Genomic DNA, 21,073 nt, shown 5'->3' with positions numbered 1-21,073 from the left:
TTCTAAAGTCAGTACTGCGCTCAAACCTGCATCAATGCCTCCTAAGTATCAAGAAAACATCCGGGTTCTTTCACACGTTCTTCATTCTTGTGGTCTTAAGTAACTGAACTTTGGAGATTAATGATGATGTTACACGAGAACAGAAGGACGCAAGATCGATTAAGAACGCATATTGAGAAAGAACATATTTAGTGAAATGCTGATGTCATCAGCCCATATCTCAATCCTAGTCAAACACTGCTGCATCACGTAACAGCAACAACAAAAACAATGGCGGACTATATGCGATTAACAGCTTTACTAAAAGCATTCGCCATGTTTGTTTTGTGTCAGTTTGTATACAGCATGCAAGGTTTATGTGCACTTTCCATGTCTTAGTAAAAAAACATTTGGAAAAATAAGAAGCTCTGTCTTCATGTGGATGTATCATGTATCAATGTATTTTAAAGACCATTCAGTTCAGTGTAACAAAACTCAGTGTAACAGCGTAACTAATTCATGACATCGAATCTTATTAATTTTAAGCAAGTTAAAAATAATAAATTAATAAAATATGACTTTTCCCAGTGATGGGTTGCAGCTGGAAGGGCATCCCATGCGTAAAACGTATGCTGGTTAAGTTGGTGGTTCATTCCGCTGTGGCGACTAAAGATTAATAAAGGGACTAAGCCAAAAAGAAAATGAATGAATAAAATAACACTAATGAGTAGTCCCACAAGGAACCTGCGCGCACAGAATTCTGCAGATTTTTAGCCCATCATTCTGTTTAGCTCATCATTCTGTTTATTTACTTGTGTAAATGTGTGTAAATTCATATTTATTCAGTTTTTTAATTAACTTCAGTAATATTGTTGACTAATATGAAAATATTCCTAAGATTTATTTACAATATGGTTTGTAAAGTAATATTTTCTGTCTATTAGTAGAGATATTATAGGAGAGACTTGCTTTGTTTACCAAATAAAGTGGATCTAATTGGATTTGTATTGTAAACATAAATACAAGTTTAAAAGGTATTACTTTTTATTAAGGTTTTAGTTATGATATTTCCAAAATAATTCCGCATAAATCCATACATTTTTAACAAAATTCTGAGCAGAAATAGCAAAAAATGTCCGCAGATTCCGTCTGGCCCTGCTAATAAGATAAAACCAGAAGATTTGTTTCTTTAAACTAGATTGTCATGTATATTTATAGTTAAATCCTATATTTTGTGTGTATTTATGTGTTTTTTTCCCACAGCTCCCAAGTTTTATGTTGAATGAGCTGGTTCTCCCCACCCACTGTTCCCACATGTGTGTCAGAGCCGTAGCCTTCACGTAGCCAAACAATACAGTGACAAGAATGAAGCAGATCTCCCTTACAACAATTAGAACTTTCCCAAATGTTATTTGTTATATTGGTTTGTGGAGTAAATTCAAGCCTTTCTGCGATGATGAGTCACACACAATGTCATTATTATGGTCATTCGTTATGTTAATGTACAAAATAATGCTGATTCACACACTGGAATTGAAGCATCTATTTTTTATAATTGTACTGACATTATGTGGCTGTGATGATGAATTACGAAGCGATTTTAACGTGTTTATTATAACATACTCTGTTTTAAAAAAACGTTTTACACTTGAAAAACTCATTCTTGATCACATTGGATGATGATTGATGATCACAGAGAGTTAAACAGATCGGGGGAAACCAGGACGGGGAAAACTGCACTAACATGTCACGTTGCGGTGGGTCTCAAAATAGGAGGGATTTAGATCCTATTTCAAATTTGAGAATTTAAAAAAGAGAGACTTATTGTGTTTTTATCACTCCAATATGACTGGACACACTATAAAGTTCTGTCCAAACAGCTTACAAGAGTTGATTTTTATCATACTGTAGGTGCCCTTTAATTTTTTTGTTTTGTTTTAGAATAAAAAATCTTATGGCACTTTTGCCTTTGAGCCTAAACTCAATACATAAACAGTACATACATTTGAACAAATAACTGAACCAAAACAAAAGGCACCACATCAAATATCACGAGGATATGTAAGAACAAATAGTTATTGTTGCCCCCAAAAGAGACTGCTCAACATGTAATATTCCAGGCTCACAACAACATGCTGCCCTAAGGTAAAACTAAAATATTATATCAACAATCGAAACAAGAAGATGGAAAAAAAGCCATCAATATCAAAACACATAAAGTGCATATAACCAGAATTACAACTCCTTTGAGAACAAATTTCATTACCCAGGCTTCTTCACAACAGGACAGGACCATATATACAGACCACACTTGTGGGTGTGTGCTTGTGCATCACGGTGTGTGTGTGTGTGAGTTGTCATTGTGCGTTTTCTTCCATCTTGCCACCTCTACGATCCCCCAGTTGCCTATAAACCTTTCGGCCCATGAGAGGAAAGGTGAGGCAGCTGTTTTATTGAAATGCGAACAGAAATTAGAGCTGTTTCTACACATCTCAGCGCGGGACAATATCAGGGCCCATTTCACATCTTCATACTAGCTAACCTTGACCCCCTGCTCTAAGGGCTTGCTAAAGGCTCATAATGTCGTGCCATTATTCTCGGTGGGCCAGAAAGAGATGGTATCGGCGACAGTGCAGATGACCTGATAAACTGCGCTGCACCACATAAAGGCCGTAAAAAGCCTGAGCCTCGTAAATCACGGCACATTAGAGCTGCAGTCAAAGCGGACAAAGCCTCGGCTGCTCATTTATGCAGCACTGATCTGAAGTTCCTGCTACTTTGACTTTCATCTCTTCGGTCTCTTGGCCTCTGCTTCTCAGGTAATACATGTGTGTGTGTCATGGCAAACAACTTCTGACAGCTTGTCCTCGTCTCACCCTTCCACTCTTCATATGCCACTTTCTGACACGCTAACATGATGATGACAAACCTGAGACTCGAGGGCTTTAAGGCAACTTGCTGTCATTTAAATTTTGGGCTTTGGAGCCCGACCAGGCCAGGGTTATTAGTAATTTCATTTGTTTTTATTTAATTAAATGTTGATTCAAATTATTTTAGTTTCGTGTTTAGGAGAACATACTAAAATAGTTTAAATTTAAATATAAAAAAAAAAAAAAAATATATATATATATATATATATATATATATATATATATATATATATATATATATATATATATATATATATATATATATATATATATGTATATTTTAAAAAATTATCTATAAAAATATTTCTTTATCTATATTATTACTTGGATTCTTCAAATACAAATACGTTAAAATGACTACATTAAAATATACAAAAGCTTGATTTTAACCCTTGTGCACTGTTTAAATTTACTCCCTTTTTCTTATGTTTGGAATGAAAACCTCCACTGAATTAAATGCATCAGATAAATATTTGTAATTTATTTTGGCTTAAATCTGTTAATCAACCTAAGTCCTGATCAAAACTACTTAATTGTTTAGAAAATTACAGGATTTTAAGTCTTTTAATTGGCAAGTATACAAATGAGGTCACTGATTTGCTAAAAAAAAAAAAAAAGACACAATATGACTTATTTTCAATAAAAAAAAGTAGATTTTACCTTTTATCACAGTCTTGGACGTGTAAACAATTAGTAACAACATTGGCTTTGATGCATTGTTGGATTTTCATTTTTTTCGACCGAATTGACTGGCTTTTTTTTTTTGCCCCATTGGATTCCATTATAACCACATTTGATGGTGCATAAATGCACAGTCCTTGTTTTTATTTAATCCATGTAGTTCTGAGAGCTGAAATGCTGAGAATTTCTCAGACATATCAAGGTAAGTGCGTAAAGGTCACTCTCACACTCACAGACACACACTTTCATTTGCTGTTAAAATCCATATAAAATACAGAAACTAAGCTTTTTTTGGACAGGCCAATCAAAAGGGTTAATGGTGCCAACTGATGATCAACAGTAACAATTACACATTTTACCTCTTCCCTACAGGAAAAACCACCAACAATCAAAAATGAATGATTGTACGGTGTCTTGGTTTTGTCATCAAAAAATGTGGTTATAATGGAAGCCAATGGGGTTAAAACAGCCACCAACAGTAAATTAATAATAATAATCAAAAACAATGCATCAAAGGCTTTACATGTCCAAGACATGATAGGTAAAAAAAATTGTCCACAATTACCTTTTTATTGAAAATATGTCATTTTGTGTGTTTCTTTTTTCACCAAATCAGTGACATGAAATTGGCAATTAAAGGGTTAAAATCATGTATTTTTTAGGCAATTTAGCAGTTTTGCTCAGGACTGAAGACTCTGATTAACAAATTTATCTGATGCATTTTTTACTGCTGTTTAATTCCATGGATGTTTTCATCCCAAACATAATGAAAGGTAGTAAAGGTGAATGAAAGGTAGATTTACACCGGGTGCAGTTTTCCCCACAAGTCCAAAGACATGCGTTAAAGGTGAATTTGGGTAAGCTAAAATTGTCCATAGTGTATGACTGTGAATGAGAGTGTATGGGACTTTCCCGGTAATGGGTTGCAGCTGGAAGGGCATCCACTGCGTAAAACGTATGCTGGATAAGTTGGCGGTTCATTCCTCTGTGGCGACCCCAGATTAATAAAAGGACTAAGCCTAAAAGAAAATGAATGAATAACAGTATATGATACCAAAAGCACTGCTACAGGCCTAAAATAGCCTGTTCATGGACTGCTTTTAAACGTTCTGAATAAACCTTATTAATAATTCAGAATTAATCTGTTTTAAAGCAATGCCAAATTTTCTCCAAAGTAATTAAAACAACGAAATATGATGAAACGATAATGAAATATATATGAAAAATAAGCACTTTCAGTATTTCTCCAGTGAGCGGAGGAAATTCAAACTCATGCTGTAGTTAAATTGAGTCTGACACTCTTGCACTTGCCTTAGTCTCTCTCTCAATCCCTCCCCTCGCTCCATCATTCACACGTTCCCGGTGGAAAAGAGTTATACAAGGCCTTGCACTTCAAAAGGCAGTGCTAAAACTGGAAGCGAGGCAAAACAAACAAACGCAACAAATATATGCATTAGACTTATGCTAGACACATGCTGATGAAACTGACTGGAAACACTCTGAAAGTTGCAGATGGTTTGGACGTCTGCAACACACACCCTCATTTATGACTGACCAAAAGGTTAGGACGTTTTTCATTCATTAAGAAATCTAAAAAGCATGACTAAACGTATGGTCAAATGTATGGCTAAACTATCTATAAAATGCCATATCTGGTATTCTGGACATGTACAAAATAGCAGAGCACTGGCAACTGTATTGCGGTGCTCAAAAAGTAATGATTGAATCAAAAATTACAAAAATATTTTTAATATAATATAAAAAAAATTCTGGGTTTCATACAATTCATTCATTTTCAAATCATCAATTATTCATTCATTCATTCATTTTCTTTTTGGCTTAGTCCCTTTATTAATCTGTGGTTGCCACAGCGGAATGAACTGCCAACTTATCCAGCATATGTTTTTACGCAGCGGATGCCCTTCCAGCTGCAACCCATCACTGGGAAACAAAATAATAAAGTTAACTTAATTTTTTTGCAAGTTTAAGTGAATTGAACATAAATCAGTCACAGTAAGCTGTCCAACCCCAAAAACTCAAGAAATTTATATTGATTCAGCCCATTTTAATAAATAGTTTGAACAACCAACAAAAACAATTTTTGAGTGACATTTGAGTATAGACTTTTTTTTCTAGCCAGTTTTATTTTATCCAAAAAAACTTAAATTTACATAACTTTAAATGTCTTTACGTTGAATTGTATTATTATACATTAACAATAATTATATAAATCTTATGTAATATAATTTTTATTTAAGTACATTTATAGAAATACAATCTCCTGTAAATTGAATTTGATGTGGATACCAATTTGTATATTCATATTCCAATTCGTATTAATTTTCAAATGTCTGAAATTACAATAAAAAAAATCCCCCTTCAAGATATCTGAAATATTTGTGAAGGATACACTGCATACATATGAGAACATTTGTTAGATGCAGAAAAACTCCAAAACATGGTGGGTAACTGCATATAAAAACCACAGAGTGGTTTGTAATTATTAATTCATTCTTACAATTTAATCATATATTGTGTGTTAACGATCAAAATGGTAATGAGAATGATAAAAAAATAGGATATAATCAAACCTCGCAACGAAACATAACTATTTTATGGAATTTCAGAAAAGTGACAAAATATGTATGAAAAAATATGATTTTTAAAAAAAAGCTGTGTCCCCAAACCCCACCCCTAACCTTACCACTTATTAGGGGATGAGCAATCAGTCAATTGTTCTAAAGCCATGTTCACACTGCACTTTTTGTCTCAAAGACTTCCTTTCATATGTGTGCAAATACGACAGACCGGAAACGCAAGTTTGTGCGACAAGTATCACATTACGCTGCATTGCAAGCTTGTTAAACTTTGACCAACAAAATCTCATCATATGATTGTGTAGAACCAATTGAAGATCAAAACATGACCTTTTTTTTCTTTTCTAAAAAAATATATTTATTTGAAAGCAATAGTGGCAGTGTGCCAATCATTGTTTGTTCACTATTTTGTACCCAAACACTAACCCTAGCACTCATTGGGGGGATTAGCCAACCATACTAAAATGTGCAAATGTATTATACAAATTATTACAATTGATATCCACTAAATCAAAAACAAATTCTGAATTGCAGTGAGATTGCATTGAATAAAACACAGGAAACTCTCTGGACACTCTGTAGTGACTCTTTCAGACTGCAAATGTGTGCTTAATAATCAATATGATCAAACACTCAACAGTAAGCTCAGATTGCGAATCATGAGCATTACACTCTTTGCATCCACAAGATCACATTCATCGACACTCTGTACTTTCCTGGCACATAAAACAACTTCCTCAACCACAGGGAGTTTTCTTTGCCAAGTTGAAACCAGGCTGTTTTTTTTTCCTTCCTTATTTTCAGCCAATTCCCTTTGTTGGCAAAGTGCCAGTGTATCTGCATATGACATTTCTGCATGCGTGTGAGCAATTTGTTATATTAATTGGTCCGGATAGTCTCTCCAACTCTGCCCCTGAAGAGACAGAGCAAGACACGGAGAAAATAAAAAAGAGGAGGGGGTAGAGAGAGAGAGAAAGAGTCAAGGTCGAATAGCTGTGTGTTAGGATTTATTTGCTTTTTATGGTGGTATAAATTCTTTTGTGACACGCACTTACTCACATTCACAAACGCACAAACACACGCTTACTCTTGTCATGCGCTACTGTCCGCTGAGCCTTTATTCGAAGTCTGTACATGTAGCTTGTTTGCGATCAGAATGCGAGGTAAATCTGTTCTTTTGTCTATATGCAAATCTGACCAAATAAATCCTCATTGGTACAGGGCATGATGTCATGGCTGAACAAACACATAATTGGATGAGAGGCACTGGAGTAAGCAGTAAGCTCTAATGTAAATTCTTAGTTCATTAAGCGTGTGTGCATAATTACTACATAAACATATACAAGTAAAGGACTGTGTGAGCAAAGCAATCTTTGTGGTAATGGGTTTTGTGTTTCAAAAAACAATAACAAAGCTTAACGAAACACTTATACTGAACTGGGGTCAGATATTTGTTTGCACAGTCAGATAATCAAAGCTATTAGAAACAGACAAATGTTAAATTAAAACGTTTAGACTGCAGAACTTCCCTACAGTGTGTATCTGACACGTGTGATGTATTGGTGGTTTTTGGGTCACTTTTTTATGGAAGTCTCTCATTCCTAAACCACATATCATATGGGAGCGGCTAAGCTAACAGCAAAAAGTTTATGTTTGTAAACCAGACACATATAAAGCAGAAACACTTCCTCTCTCAGGCCTGCATGAAAGCAAAGTTACTTGTATTAAAATAAATATCTCACGACTACAGTAAAGGTTTTATCTATGTGTTGAGGTTGTTCCAACATTCTTAATGTGCGCAAAATACTGGACAGACAGTAATGAGTGTCCTGGCTTCATGCCTATTCTTTCTAAACTGGCCTTCTCGTATCAAATATTTGAGTAAGATTAAGTGGCACACAGCCAAAGGAAGTGATTCACAATGTGTGAGTGTGTGTGTGTCCGCAGGGGTTTACTTTGCTAAACTTTAGGGACAGATTTGTCTTATAATGTTAGCTAAATCTGACGCATCTTCTCTATGGGGACATGAGGGGAAGTGATCAATTAGGACAAATAATTAATAAACAAAGAAGAAAAAGTATCTACCATTTTAGAGTTACTCTACTGATGAACATTTTGGGATCAGTAAAATTTTTCAACCTGCTGTGTAAAACGGATGCTGGAATAAGTTGACGATTCATTCCGCTGTGGTGACTCCTTAATAATAAATTGACTAAGCCGAAAAAGGACATAAATGAATTAATTTTTCAAAATATTTTTATTTAGTACTCTCGTCTTTAGTACAATCTTTGTATTTAGTATTCTGCCCACCAATCCATTTGTTCGCTCAAAAATACAGTAGAAACTGTGAAATGTTCAAATAATATAAAAAAATGTAATATTTTATATTTTTATATATTTTTTTTACTATTGAATGCCATTGAAATTGTTATTGGCTATATTTTTCGAATTATCCCAGTAGTTTTCAGTGTCCCTCCTTTAGAATTTATTTTTTGAGTGCATGTGCCTTACTGAAGTCTATGGTCTTGATAATAACCCATGAACAATGTATTAATTCAATAGACCGTTTTTTTTAACAAAATTAAACAAATACAAATAAGAATAAGTCCAAGGCCATGGTGCTCCACCGGAAGAAGGTGGTATTCAATCTCCAGGTTGGAGGAAAGTCCTTACTCCAGGTGGAGGAGATCAAGTATCTTGGGGTTTTGTTTACAAGCAAGAGAAGGATGGAACGTGAGATTGACAGGTGGATTTCCTGCAGCGGCGGGTAAACAAGGAGCTGAGCGTTCCTATGTTCCTTTTCTCACCTATGGTCATGAGCTTTGGGTCATGACCGATACAAGCTGTTGAAATGAGTTTCCTTTGCTCTGTCACCCGAGAGGAGCTCGGAGTATAGCCGCTGCTCTTCCACACCGAAAGAAGTCAGCTGAGGTGGCTCAGGAATCTGTTTCGGATGCCTATAGGAAGGTGTTCCACGCATGTCCCACCGGGAGGAGGCCTCAGGGAAGTTGAGATGCAAAAACCTCTAAGTGCCATCTGAAATTTTCATCTAACATTAGCAGTTTTCTCAGTCTCCTATGTTTATATTCAGTTATTTCACTATAAGGCAATGACAGCCATATTACCCTGCAGCCCAAGACTGCTTACTCACTGAAGCTTAGCAGGTCTTAGCCTGGTCAGTACTTACAATAGTTGGTAGACCACATGGGAAAACTAGGTTGCTGTTGGAAGTGGTGTGAGGCCAGCAGGGGGCACTCAACCTGCGGTCAGTGTGAGTCCTAATGTAATGCCCCTGTAAAGTGAAGAGATACTATACTGTCAGTGGGCGCAGTCTTATAGACGAGACATTAAACCGAGGTCCTGACTCTCTGTGGTCTATGGCACTTCTCATAAAGAGTAGGAGTGTAACCCCGGTGTTCTGGCCAAATTCCCTCCATTGGCTCTCACCCATCATGGCCCCCCAATCATTCCTATCCACCAAACTGGCTCTATCACTGTCTTTCCACTCCACCTATAACTGGTGTGTGGTAAGCACACTGGTGCAGTTGTCCTGTGGCTGCCATCACATCATCCAAGTGGATGCTGCACACTGGTGGTGGTGGGGAGAGACCCCCCCCCCCCTCCCCCAAGATTGTAAAGCACTTTGGGTGTATGGCCATACACAATAAATGTGCTATATAAATACACATTACATTAAAATGGAAATAGCATATAATTTGCAATAAATTACTGAAACTACACACAATAGCCTAAGAAAAAAAAAGAAAACTTTAGACGGTACTTACAGGTTTTTGCATCTGAACTCTTCATATATATATATTAAATACATTCATATAATTAGTGTTTTATTTTTTTTGCACAATTTATTTTGTCAAATTGCTGCACAGATAAAACATCTAAAAATGTATAATCTGAATATGTTATCTTCAAGTTGTTCAATTTTTAATTCCATCCTATTATTATTAATACATCCTTGATAAGAAAAAGAAGCAAATACTCACAAAAGGCTAATTTGCTCCATGTCTACAATTGATATGAACCCTTGTATTTAAACGTGCTCAATCTAGAACAACGTCGCCAATCAGCTGAGGCTAATTCTTTTCCAGATCACCTTATCAATGGTGGTAAAACTAGCTAAACAGCTTAAGATCGACCACGTCATTTTAATCGGAGCTAGATTCACCCAGCGCTAAGAGAAGGTAGAGGATCCTTTAAGGAAGATTAATGCATTTTAGAGTGCAACTGAGGCAACCTTAATGAGATTGCTATCTCTTTAATGAAGAAATGGTGTAATCAGACAGAGAAAGCCAGCGAGTGAGCGAGAGAGAGAGAGAGAGAGAGAGAGAGAAGGGGAAAGAGAGAGCATCTGCTCTTCCAAAGCATTAAAGCTGAGCTGAATTAGTTCATGGCACATGAGGACAGCCTGATGCTAATATTAATTGAAATATACAGTAAAAAAGTATTACTGAGCAATTTAAGTACACAATAATCCTGAATAGTTCAGCCATTCATCATATCTGAGCACATCTACTCCCATTGTTAACTCTCTACCCATAATGACCAGGCTTGAGGTCTGCATGATCAAGCAGAATGCCAAATGTGAGCCTGCGCTTGCAAATGACCCTAGATGGATGAAGATAAAGCAAGGGAGAAAAAAAAAATCGAGCCATGGAACAAAGGCCATAGAGCGAGCAGCTCAAAGATTATTACATGGAACATTGAAGCATGTGATTGTGTGCAGCTGAAAGCACTGGTCATTTTCACTGGGTCATCTGGGACAGCAGGTCAGCCAGTGGGGAATTCCACGAGGCTGCAACATGACCTCCAGACTGAACGTGCGCATGTGTGCTTGTGCATATACGGAGGTTAAAGTCAGTGCTTAAGGGCATGACCGAAAACCGCTTTGAGTGATGGGAAACAAAGGCGAAAGAGAGAGCGAAAGAGTGACAGATATGGATCTGAGTTTTCAACATAAATAAGCACTCCCTCAACCAAAGCAAAGAAATTTACAATTATTGTCAAAAATGTGTCAGCTCAGCACATTACTGAAAGAGAAAGAGGTGCATGGTTGAGTTAAAACAACGGAGATAAAAACAGCATGCGGAGGCCTATAGATGAGCCAGAGTTCAGTCCATCTGTTTCTAAAATCTAGAATGTTCCATATATAATCTTCTAAAGCAGCTTAACAACATGTCAGAATAAATACATTTCTTTAAAAGATATAAGATGGGATACTTTTCCATATTACATATCCCATAGGATAGCAAATATTTTGCTTTAAAATAGAGATGTGGATTGTGTTTTAATGTGTTGCTGAAATGAAAAGAATTTACTATACGGGGATGCAATTTCAGCCATTCATTCATTTGCAAACCAAATTGTCATTGATCATTTTTAGACAAGCCGATAGCATTTTTATTAAATCTTGAACATTCTTTATTCATATCGAATTGAGAGCTTGCAAATCAGAATTGGGACATTAGAATCAATAATTATTACAGGATGATTATTCTGAGATTGTAAGTTTTGACATAAGACATAATGTTTATTCAGTAAGTTAAACAGGTATACATAAATATAGCATATAAAAATCTAAGTAATATTTACTGTATATATATATATTATTATTATTAACTATATATTAATATTAATCTTTATAATAAGGTTCCTTTTATAGCATAAGTGGGTCCAACACATAGACTATACTTGGAAAGGCTGCCCAGGTATGTTCATCAAAATTGTTATTTTTTTACTATTATTTTCATCATTTTACACTTTTTTGTATCCACCAAATATAAATCTTACACCTGTTTTACAGTGCTTGTTCTGTGTGCATGAGACAGTCACATGTGCTTCGCAGCAAAGACCCACACCTTTTTGCGTCCAGCCAGAATTTTTAAATCTACTAATGTCCAGGATTTGTTTTTGTTTTTGTTTTCTAAGCTGTCGTTAATTTTATGCGCACAGCCACCAGAGAGATATTAAATAATTAATTATTTAATCTAAACAACTCAGAAAAATGTTGCTAAATGCTCGGAGAGGACAAAATTACATCTAATTTGACTGCAGTATATTTGTACACCATTAGAAATGGATAATCAACTCATTTGTCTTACTTAAACAATCTACCCATTTTATTCTAGTAATTATTGTACTTTTTAGAGATATTGTTTGTCATTTTTCCTTTTTTTTCTGTAATTTATTCCTCATTCCATATCTTATACATCTAAAATAATTTAATAATGTTTATAAGAGAAATAGCATAAAAGAGAAATAATGGGTGTTTTTTTATTTAATTTAACAGTCTTTACCTTTATCCATTGAAAAGAAAAAGTTCAAAACAGATAATAACAAAAAATTTGTTAAAAATTGATTTATAATTTGTTTGTAGCATATAGTTAAAGGTGCAGTAGGTGATCTTCCACAATTATAACAGCTTAGCATAAATCTCTGAATCACAGTCCCTCCCCTGCCATCTAGAGCCACGCCTCCTTAAACACGAGCACAGCAAAAGAACCCTCTCTCATGTGTTAAAAGCGACTAGTGCTTGTCCGGTGGCGTGCAAGCCAAACTGACATGCTATTTCAGAGCAAATATTTAGAGTTGCATGTTAAACAATATAGGGAGAGACTAGGCGGAATAGCGGTATTTACTTGTGTTTTGTTGTTAAACTAATTAAAATCTACATTATCGATGCTGTAAAAGGTCCCTTATGAAACTGAAAATAGTCTTATCAATCTTTCATCGGAAGATTTTAGTGGTTGAACAACACTTCTGTGATATAACCCATTTGTAACAACAACATCTTATGTTACATTCATTCATTCATTCATTCATTTTCTTGTTTGCTTAGTCCCTTTAATCCGGGGTCGCCACAGCGGAATGAACATCCAACTTATCCAGCAAGTTTTTACGCAGTGGATGCCCTTCCAGCCGCAACCCATCTCTGGGAAACATCCACACACACATTCACACTCATACACTATGGACAATTTAGCCTACCCAATTCACCTGTACCGCATGTCTTTGGACTGTGGGGGAAACCGGAGCACCCGGAGGAAACCGACGAGAAGGCAGGGAGAATATGCAAACTCCACACAGAAACACCAACTGAGCCGAGGTTCGAACCAGCGACCTTCTTGCTGTGAGGCGACATCAGTTTTAAACAGAACATTACCTGTCTAAGATAAATCCTTCAGACATTGTGTCATCCTTTTTCCAGCGTGCAAAGGTAACTCCAATATTGATTCAGGTTTTTGAAAAGTTTTGATTCAGCAGGTTCTTGACGATCGCGTGCGCGCGCATACTCTCTCTTGTGAACACGCAGCGGTTGGCGGAGCTGCATTCAAACGGCTGCGCAGTTGTTCAAATCTGAATTTGCAGACAGACAGATTGGGCTACTTATCGGAATTATGAGAGATGTCGGCCCGACTCTATTTATGTGAATGAACATTTTTTTGTTTTATGCCTTACCCAAAATATAAAAGTATATATAAATACATTTAGATCATTTACTTTAATCATAACTATTAGACTGTGAAGAGACTTTCAATCAGCACAACAAAAAATGCTTCTGAAGACAATTACCTACTGCACCTTTAACTATTTATATGCTGTGGGTAAAAGGTGTGTTTTAATTCGGCCACCACCACAAGTATAGTTTAAACCTTTGGGAAGCACTAATTCATTAATTAACGTGAATTAATTTTCTACTGGAAGTGAAATTAACTATGATTTAGAACTTTTGAATTTTAAAAATATATAATTGTATTCAGCAATGATTCACTAAAATGAAAACAAACTTTTATAATAATTAAACTTTTATAATAATTAAATTAAAATAGTCCTGTTTTCAATCAAAGTTTTTTTATTTGAAAATTGTACAAAACATTATTACAATGTTTTCACTAAAGCCTAATTCACACTACCAGCGACTCGCAGGGCAAAGCAACAAGCAGCTGTTCATTTCAACGGAGAGCGAGTGTCTTATGGCGACCTCCGTCTCCGTGAGTGAAAGCAATTGTTGGTGACCAGGTGGGCGTGTCGAGTGATGCGACAAAGTTGAGAATTCTTCAACTTTATGCAAATAAAGAGCGACTTTCTTGAGCGACAGCCAATAGGAGCACCAGTAGAGCTCACGTGATCCTCTCTCAGCTTGCTCAGAGGCAGGTTGTATTCGTGGTGTACGTATATACCTACACAGACCTGTGTTTGCACCCGGTTGCCACCCAAAGCGACAGACAGCTACAAGGTCGCTGCTAGTGTGAATGAGGCATAATTGAGATAAAAATAGCATATTATAATGACTTCTGAAGGATCATGTGACAATAAAGACAATTAGATTTGGTAACACTTTGATGGTCCATTTGAGTATTAGTAGACTGTCTGCTTAAAATCTGCTGCTAAACAGACATTTAACTGACTATAAGAAATTTTGAAAGTAGAGTACATGTCAACTTACACTAACCCAAATCAACTTAACAGTCTACTTATAATCTAATGAGACTAAGTACAGTATTATTACATGCAATGCAAATTGATCTGTGTCGAAATAACACGAAGAAATTAAGTATTTACAAATTTAAGTGGTCTATGCATAAAACAATTAAGTTGTCCCAAAAAAACTCAAGAATTGAGTTGTTTTAGCTCATTTTAAATAAGTAGCTTAAACAAACAGCAAACTTTATTTTTTGAATGTATAAAAAATGAATGCAGCTTAATGTACACAATGCCTTAAAATGTTATGCCACACCAGGTTTTGTAAAAGAGCAAATCACTTATAAATGCTCTAAAATATGTCTTCATAAAAAAAACAGAAGTATGTGACAGTGACAGAAAAACCATAAAAGAAGATGTGACCTTTCCTAAACTGTATTCGTCATACCTTTCTCCCTGCTTTCTTGTTTTTGCCCACTTTCCTTTTTTTTTGCCTCCCTCACTTTCCCTCCAGAGCCCATGCTAACAGCCACGGTGAATCCATCAGCATCTGACAAGTGCAGTCATCCAAGAGAGAGTGAGCCCGACGTGGCCCCCAAAAGATTGCTCTTTAAACGCAATGTTTTGCCAACAAACTTTACCAAGCTGGAACACATTAGGGCCAAACTGGAGAGTTGGAGGTACAGGAGGGGTCAGCGGTTTGCTAAAGCACTCTAGGTACATTACTGGCTGCCTCCAAAAAGCAAGTCATACATAAGTTGATGGGTTGTGATGTGAATAGACGTGTTCAAACCCTTTTTTTTGCTTTAGTTGCTATTTTTGTTTTGTACAGATCACATTTTGGCTGGTGAAGAGGTTGACTCTGTACAGGCTATCCATCCTGAGCCATCTGACCCTGTTAATGTAGCCTTTAGTAAAAGAGATGATGAAATCATTAGAAAAGCAGAGCTTATGCTCGCAGTCCCTGCAGATTTGGAGTTAATTTATACACAAATAAATTCACGAGGATGCTCGAGGGCTAGTTGCACTGTGCATGTAAAATATGCAAATGCTTCTATTGTGTTTTCATTTTTCTAATTTTAAACTACCACTCGAAAAAATGTAAGTGCATTTTTATATGGACTAAACTATGGAACAAATAAATTGATTAAAAGTATGTGGATGTACATTTGTAATGTATCAAATGATTTTAATCTCAAATAAACGCTGTTGTTCTGAACTGAATTTTCATCTGAGAGTAATGAAAAAAATGGCAATACTTCCGTTAAAGATCCAATTCTCACTATTAACTAGTGGTTTATTACCTGCCTATTATTAAGATATTCCAGTGTTTCCCACAGGTTTGAAATACACTTGCAGTGGCAGCTGGATTAAAACACATCTTTTACCCATAGCACATGCGACAAACAAAACAAAAAAATTATTACTATATTTTTATTTGTTATGACACTGTTATACACCTTTTCTTTTCAATGGGTTAATGTTATTTAAAAAGGCTGGTGAAATAAAAGTAATCCACTATTTATCTTTCTTTTATGCTATTTAGGAGCCATGCTGTGCATCTACTGATAGGTAAAGGCTGCTATCTTTCTCCCTGTAAAGTTGCTTTATTGGCATGACATTTATAGTATTGCCAAAGCATTTTAGATATGTTAAAGTATGTAATATAGGAACATCATTAAATTAATAAAATATACACCAAATGAGAAATAAATAATAGAAAAATTGAATAAAAATAGACATTATTACTCAAAATTATAATAATTACAAGAATAAAAGTGTAGATTATTTAAACAAGGCAAATTAGTTGATAAGTCATTTCTAATGGTGTAGAAATATTTTGCAGCCAGTATATTTTGTTCTCTCAGAGTATATAGTAAAATTGATCAGACTTGTTTATTAAATGATTAATCATTTAATGTTTCTCTTGTGGCTGTGCGCCTACAGTCAGCTGCGAAAAGATAATGCATACAGACGTATACAAATAACGGAAACTTTAGAAAGCGAAAATAAAACCAGAATCCTGGAGATTTAAGGAGATTCAGAAACTACGATATGATGCATTTTGATGCAAAAGGCGCATCTTTGTGGGTCTGCAGAGCATGTGAGATTGTGTGAGTGTTGACAGTTGTTGCACAGAGAACCAGCAGTAGGAAACATGCAGAGCAAGAGACGATTTTCCACCGGTTAATCGATCGCGAATGTTTGGCTTTCTTGGGGCGGATACAAAAAGTATAAAAAGATGAAAATAATAGTATTCTAGCATCTCCACTAAATATACTTGGATGGCAGTTAATATACCTGAGCAGCCCACCCAAATAAATTCTACAGTATGTAAGGAAAACAATGTATTGTCTGTTTATTTGTTCGTATAAAGTACATCTTCTGCATGATCTCATTCTACATCCCTAATCCTGGGTAATACCTAAACCCAATTACTTCCTTAATTACTATTCATAAGAAGCAAATTAAAAGTTTATTGAGCTAATAGTCACAGCTAATGGTTTGCTAATGGTAAGAATTGTATATTAAAATAAAGAGTTGCCAACCTTTTCAATGCTTTCCACTATTGGTTCACATTTATGAGAAATGTTTCTCTGGGTGTGTTTACACTTTGTTATGCTGTTAGTTTGGTTGCTTGAGATCATTGTACTCCAAAACAAAAATAACAGTGATACATATTGTTTGCATTGCTTTACCATTTATAATTTAATATTTAGGATCAAACCATGAGATGTGAGGGAAAAAAGGCTTTTATAAAGGATATTTTGTCGTTATTATGGAACATACATAATATGTTTGTGTTGGGCTAAAAATGCTCATTTTATGTGAATCAATAAAGGTATTTTTAATGGTTAACTCATGAAGAGCTTATATAATTTGTGTAATGATCCAAAACAGCATCAGAAGTTCTTTTGTCACACACTGTAAAAAATATCTGTTATTTTACGTTTTTTCCCAGCAAAATTTGATGTTTTTTTTTCCAGCAGCGGGCGTTAAATTACAGACTGTAAATTACAGAAATTTACAAAAAAAAAAAAAAAAAAAAAAAAAAAAAAAAATATATATATATATATATATATATATATATATATATATATATATATATATATATATATATATATATATATATATATATATATATATATATATATATATTTAAGGAAATGTCTGTAATTTACATCTGTTATTTTACACTTTTTATTTCAGCACAACAGCTGCCAGAAAAATAGAAGGAAAATAACAGATTTTTGTTATTATTGAAGGTCTGCTGCAAGGAGACATGTTTCTTATACCTGTATTGAACTGTAATTGGCTGCATCACAGCAGCCTCACAGAAAAAAAAAAACAAGCTTGAAAGTTTTATCCTTTTTATGGTTTCACATTGAAACATCATGTCTTATGGTTGTTTGGTGTACACCGAGGTTCCCTACATTTAAAAACACAAACATCTAATGAACCAAATTTAATAATTCAATACAGTTCATGTGTAAGTTTAAGTTTTAGAGAGCAGATTTTTGTTGTAAGAATGAAGCTTTAGCTTGCCACACACAACAACCCCTTCAAAAATTGTGTAATCTTTGTGTTACAATCCTAGCTTTTCTTTCATTTTGATCTGTGTATTAAAAAATTGTTTTAAAAAAGCTCCCTGGTTATTTTGTACAGCCACGTTAAACAGTAAATATTACATTATTTCTGGAAAAATATTTTGTTCTCCTGTGTTTAATGAAGCATTGCCTATGTTCCACAGTACATCACACTATATATGTCTAAACGTGAAGTTGGACATAAAACCTCTAACATGCAACTTCTAATCATAAAACACAGAAGGCTCATGTTCTGTTTTTGGCTTGTTTAGATGTTTTTGGTCTGTGTGTGTGTGTGTGTGTGTGTGTGTGTGTGTGTGTGTGTGTGTGTGTGTGTGTGTGTGTGTGTGTGTGTGTGTGTGTGTTTTAGTTGAGTTTGTGTTGAAAGGGGACCGAGACCTAACTATTTAATGGTCACGATACAGTTGTTTGGTGCACACCGATGTTCCCTGCATTCGAAGACACAATCTTACCACCACCAAAATGTTGAATGGTAACACATATGGTAACAAACCAAATTGAATAATTTATTACAGTTCTTGTGTAAGTTTAAGCTTCAGAGAATAGATTTTCATTGTAAGTAGGACTGAAGCTTTAGCTTGCAAACCACAACTACCCTTTCAAAAATTGTGTAATCTTTATGATACAATCCTAGATTTTCTTTAGTTTGATGTGTGTATATTAAAAAGAGTTTAATAAAGGTTCCTGAGTATTTTGTACAGCCACTCTTAACAGAAAATGTTACATTATTTCTGGAAAAATATACATTGTTCCCTAGTTTTAATCTCCTGTGTTTAGTGAAGCATTTGCTTATGTTACACTACTGTACATCACACTATGCGTAAACATGAAGTTGGACATAAAACCTCTAACATGCAACTGCTAATCATAAAACACAGAAGGCTCATGTTCTGTTTTTGGCTTGTTCAGATGTGTTTGGTCTGTGTTGTGTGTGTGCTTTAGTTCAGTTTGTTTAAAAGTAGACCAAGACCTAACTTCTGGTCTAAGTACGAACGTTTGGTGCATACCGAGGTGCCTGGCATTAAAAAAAAAACACAATCTTACCACCACCAAAATGTTGAATGGTAGCACATATGACAACAAATTAATTGGAATAATTCAATACAGTTTATGTGTAACATTAAGTTTCAGTGAACAGATTTTTGTTGTAAGTAAGACTGACGCTTTAGCTTGCCACCCACAACTACCCCTTGTCTTGTCGTGGAGTAAAGGTTATGACCCCACAGAAGCTAAAAGGTCGCACAAGGCCCTATAAATCTAAATATGTGACCATGGGTGGTAAATGTATTAGGTCTAAGTTTACGTCTGTTACCACATCCCAAACTGAGGCTTTGTGTCTGAGATTTTGTTGACATGAGTTTTCAATTACATCTTAAAATGAAGTTAGCTTTTTACAATTCTAATGCAGAGTTCTGCCTTGAAGTATCAGAGAAATGGTTACTTTCAGTTGTGCATCCATATGATTCCCCACGCTTGCTGTCTTACACATTCAAAAATGCTGTTCAGCAAATTTAGAAATTGATATATTCATAATTGCTCAAGGTTACTGAAAAGCTAATGGCTTGATTGCATTAAACTGAAACACAACAATCTATGTTTTCTTGTGCTGAACTGGTCTAATTCATATTTAATGCATTTCATTAATGTAGAAAGCCGAGGCAAACGTTAACCTCCTAGGACCCCAGACATCTAATGGACTTCAATGGCTAAAATTCGATGTTTGGATACTGCATAATGAAAGTAGAGTGAGTGTCAAGCCAGAAGATCCATTACAACAACATTTCCTCAGGCCTGATGAGTAAAGCAACAGCAATCTATAAATGCAAGCATGATAAACTCACTATTTCAGCCCTTACAAGCCTACAATGAACACCACTGATCCACAAATACACACATTCATCCTCCAAAATCTGAAGAAGACATCTACTTCTAGAAATGTCCCTCACAGAAGTCAGATAAGCGTGACTTGTTTAGACTGGATCTAAAATCTACAGCAATTTCTCATCATAAACCATCAAACTTACAAGTTAATAACAAAGGCAATGAAATCTACAAAAACAACCAAATGGAGTATAAAAACCCCTCTGGATTCTAAGAAAAAAAGAAGCCTGAGGTAATGCAATTATCTTACATTCACAAAGTATAACACGGAGTAAACAAATAAAATACCTAATGCGGAGAAAATAAATAAAAAATCATCCAAGAAAGACAAACCTACAGCAGTTTTAACAAGTGACAAAAACCTGCGAAAGCCTACCTGGAGCTGCTTGTATCTCCACCAGGCCTCCAACCATGATGAGTGCCTCAAGAATCTTCACATGGTGTTCTGGGTTTACATCCGCACTGGAATGAGAGGGAAAGAGAAATTTGGAGAGTAAGTATTTAAAGTAAGTGCAATGGAGATCCAAACTGAAGAAACTATGATTTCCTAAATGATGTTGTGAGAGACTGCTGAGAGAGACTAGTGAAGTTCTAATTATTTTCTTTGCTCTCTATTTCCACCACGGGATGCCTATCCTGAGGCATCTAGATTGTGGAATGCCACTCGATCATAAATAATTCCAACCCTATGAGGACTTCAAGAGATAATACCAACCATCCAAGAACTTTGAGGACAACAAACACCTAATACAGGTCATTGAACATGTATGGACCTCACCTTTTTGGAAGCACACTAAATTACTGTATAACTGTAGGTCAGGGCTATTAAATTAGTTTGTCATCTGGGCCAATTCATGGAAAGCATCCCAAATGAGGGGCTGGAGAGATATGACTTGCAATATAAGCAATGAAATGCTGTATGTTTGCTCCTTAAGACACCCACGTTGGTAAATATTAAATT

The 21,073-nt window shown here is 35.4% G+C and overlaps 2 protein-coding genes across 8 annotated transcripts in view; one reads left to right on the top strand and one right to left on the bottom strand.

Moving 5' to 3' along the window:
- pik3r3b (phosphoinositide-3-kinase, regulatory subunit 3b (gamma)) overlaps nt 1-21,073 on the bottom strand; it is a 481,128-nt gene that overhangs the window by 109,070 nt on the left and 350,985 nt on the right. For all 7 annotated transcript variants that reach the window (NM_001442184.1, NM_001442179.1, NM_001442180.1 and 4 more), the window contains 1 exon segment: nt 20,489-20,574. In NM_001442184.1, coding sequence (NP_001429113.1) covers nt 20,489-20,574 — 86 coding nt within the window.
- LOC147843556 (uncharacterized) overlaps nt 1-21,073 on the top strand; it is a 536,892-nt gene that overhangs the window by 326,378 nt on the left and 189,441 nt on the right. The window lies entirely within an intron of this gene.

The sequence above is a fragment of the Danio rerio genome, chromosome 6 (genome assembly GCF_052040795.2).
Source record: "Danio rerio strain M-AB ecotype USA chromosome 6, GRCz13ab, whole genome shotgun sequence".
Lineage (NCBI taxonomy): Eukaryota > Metazoa > Chordata > Actinopteri > Cypriniformes > Danionidae > Danio > Danio rerio.
This window is presented reverse-complemented; position numbering and strand designations above follow the sequence as displayed.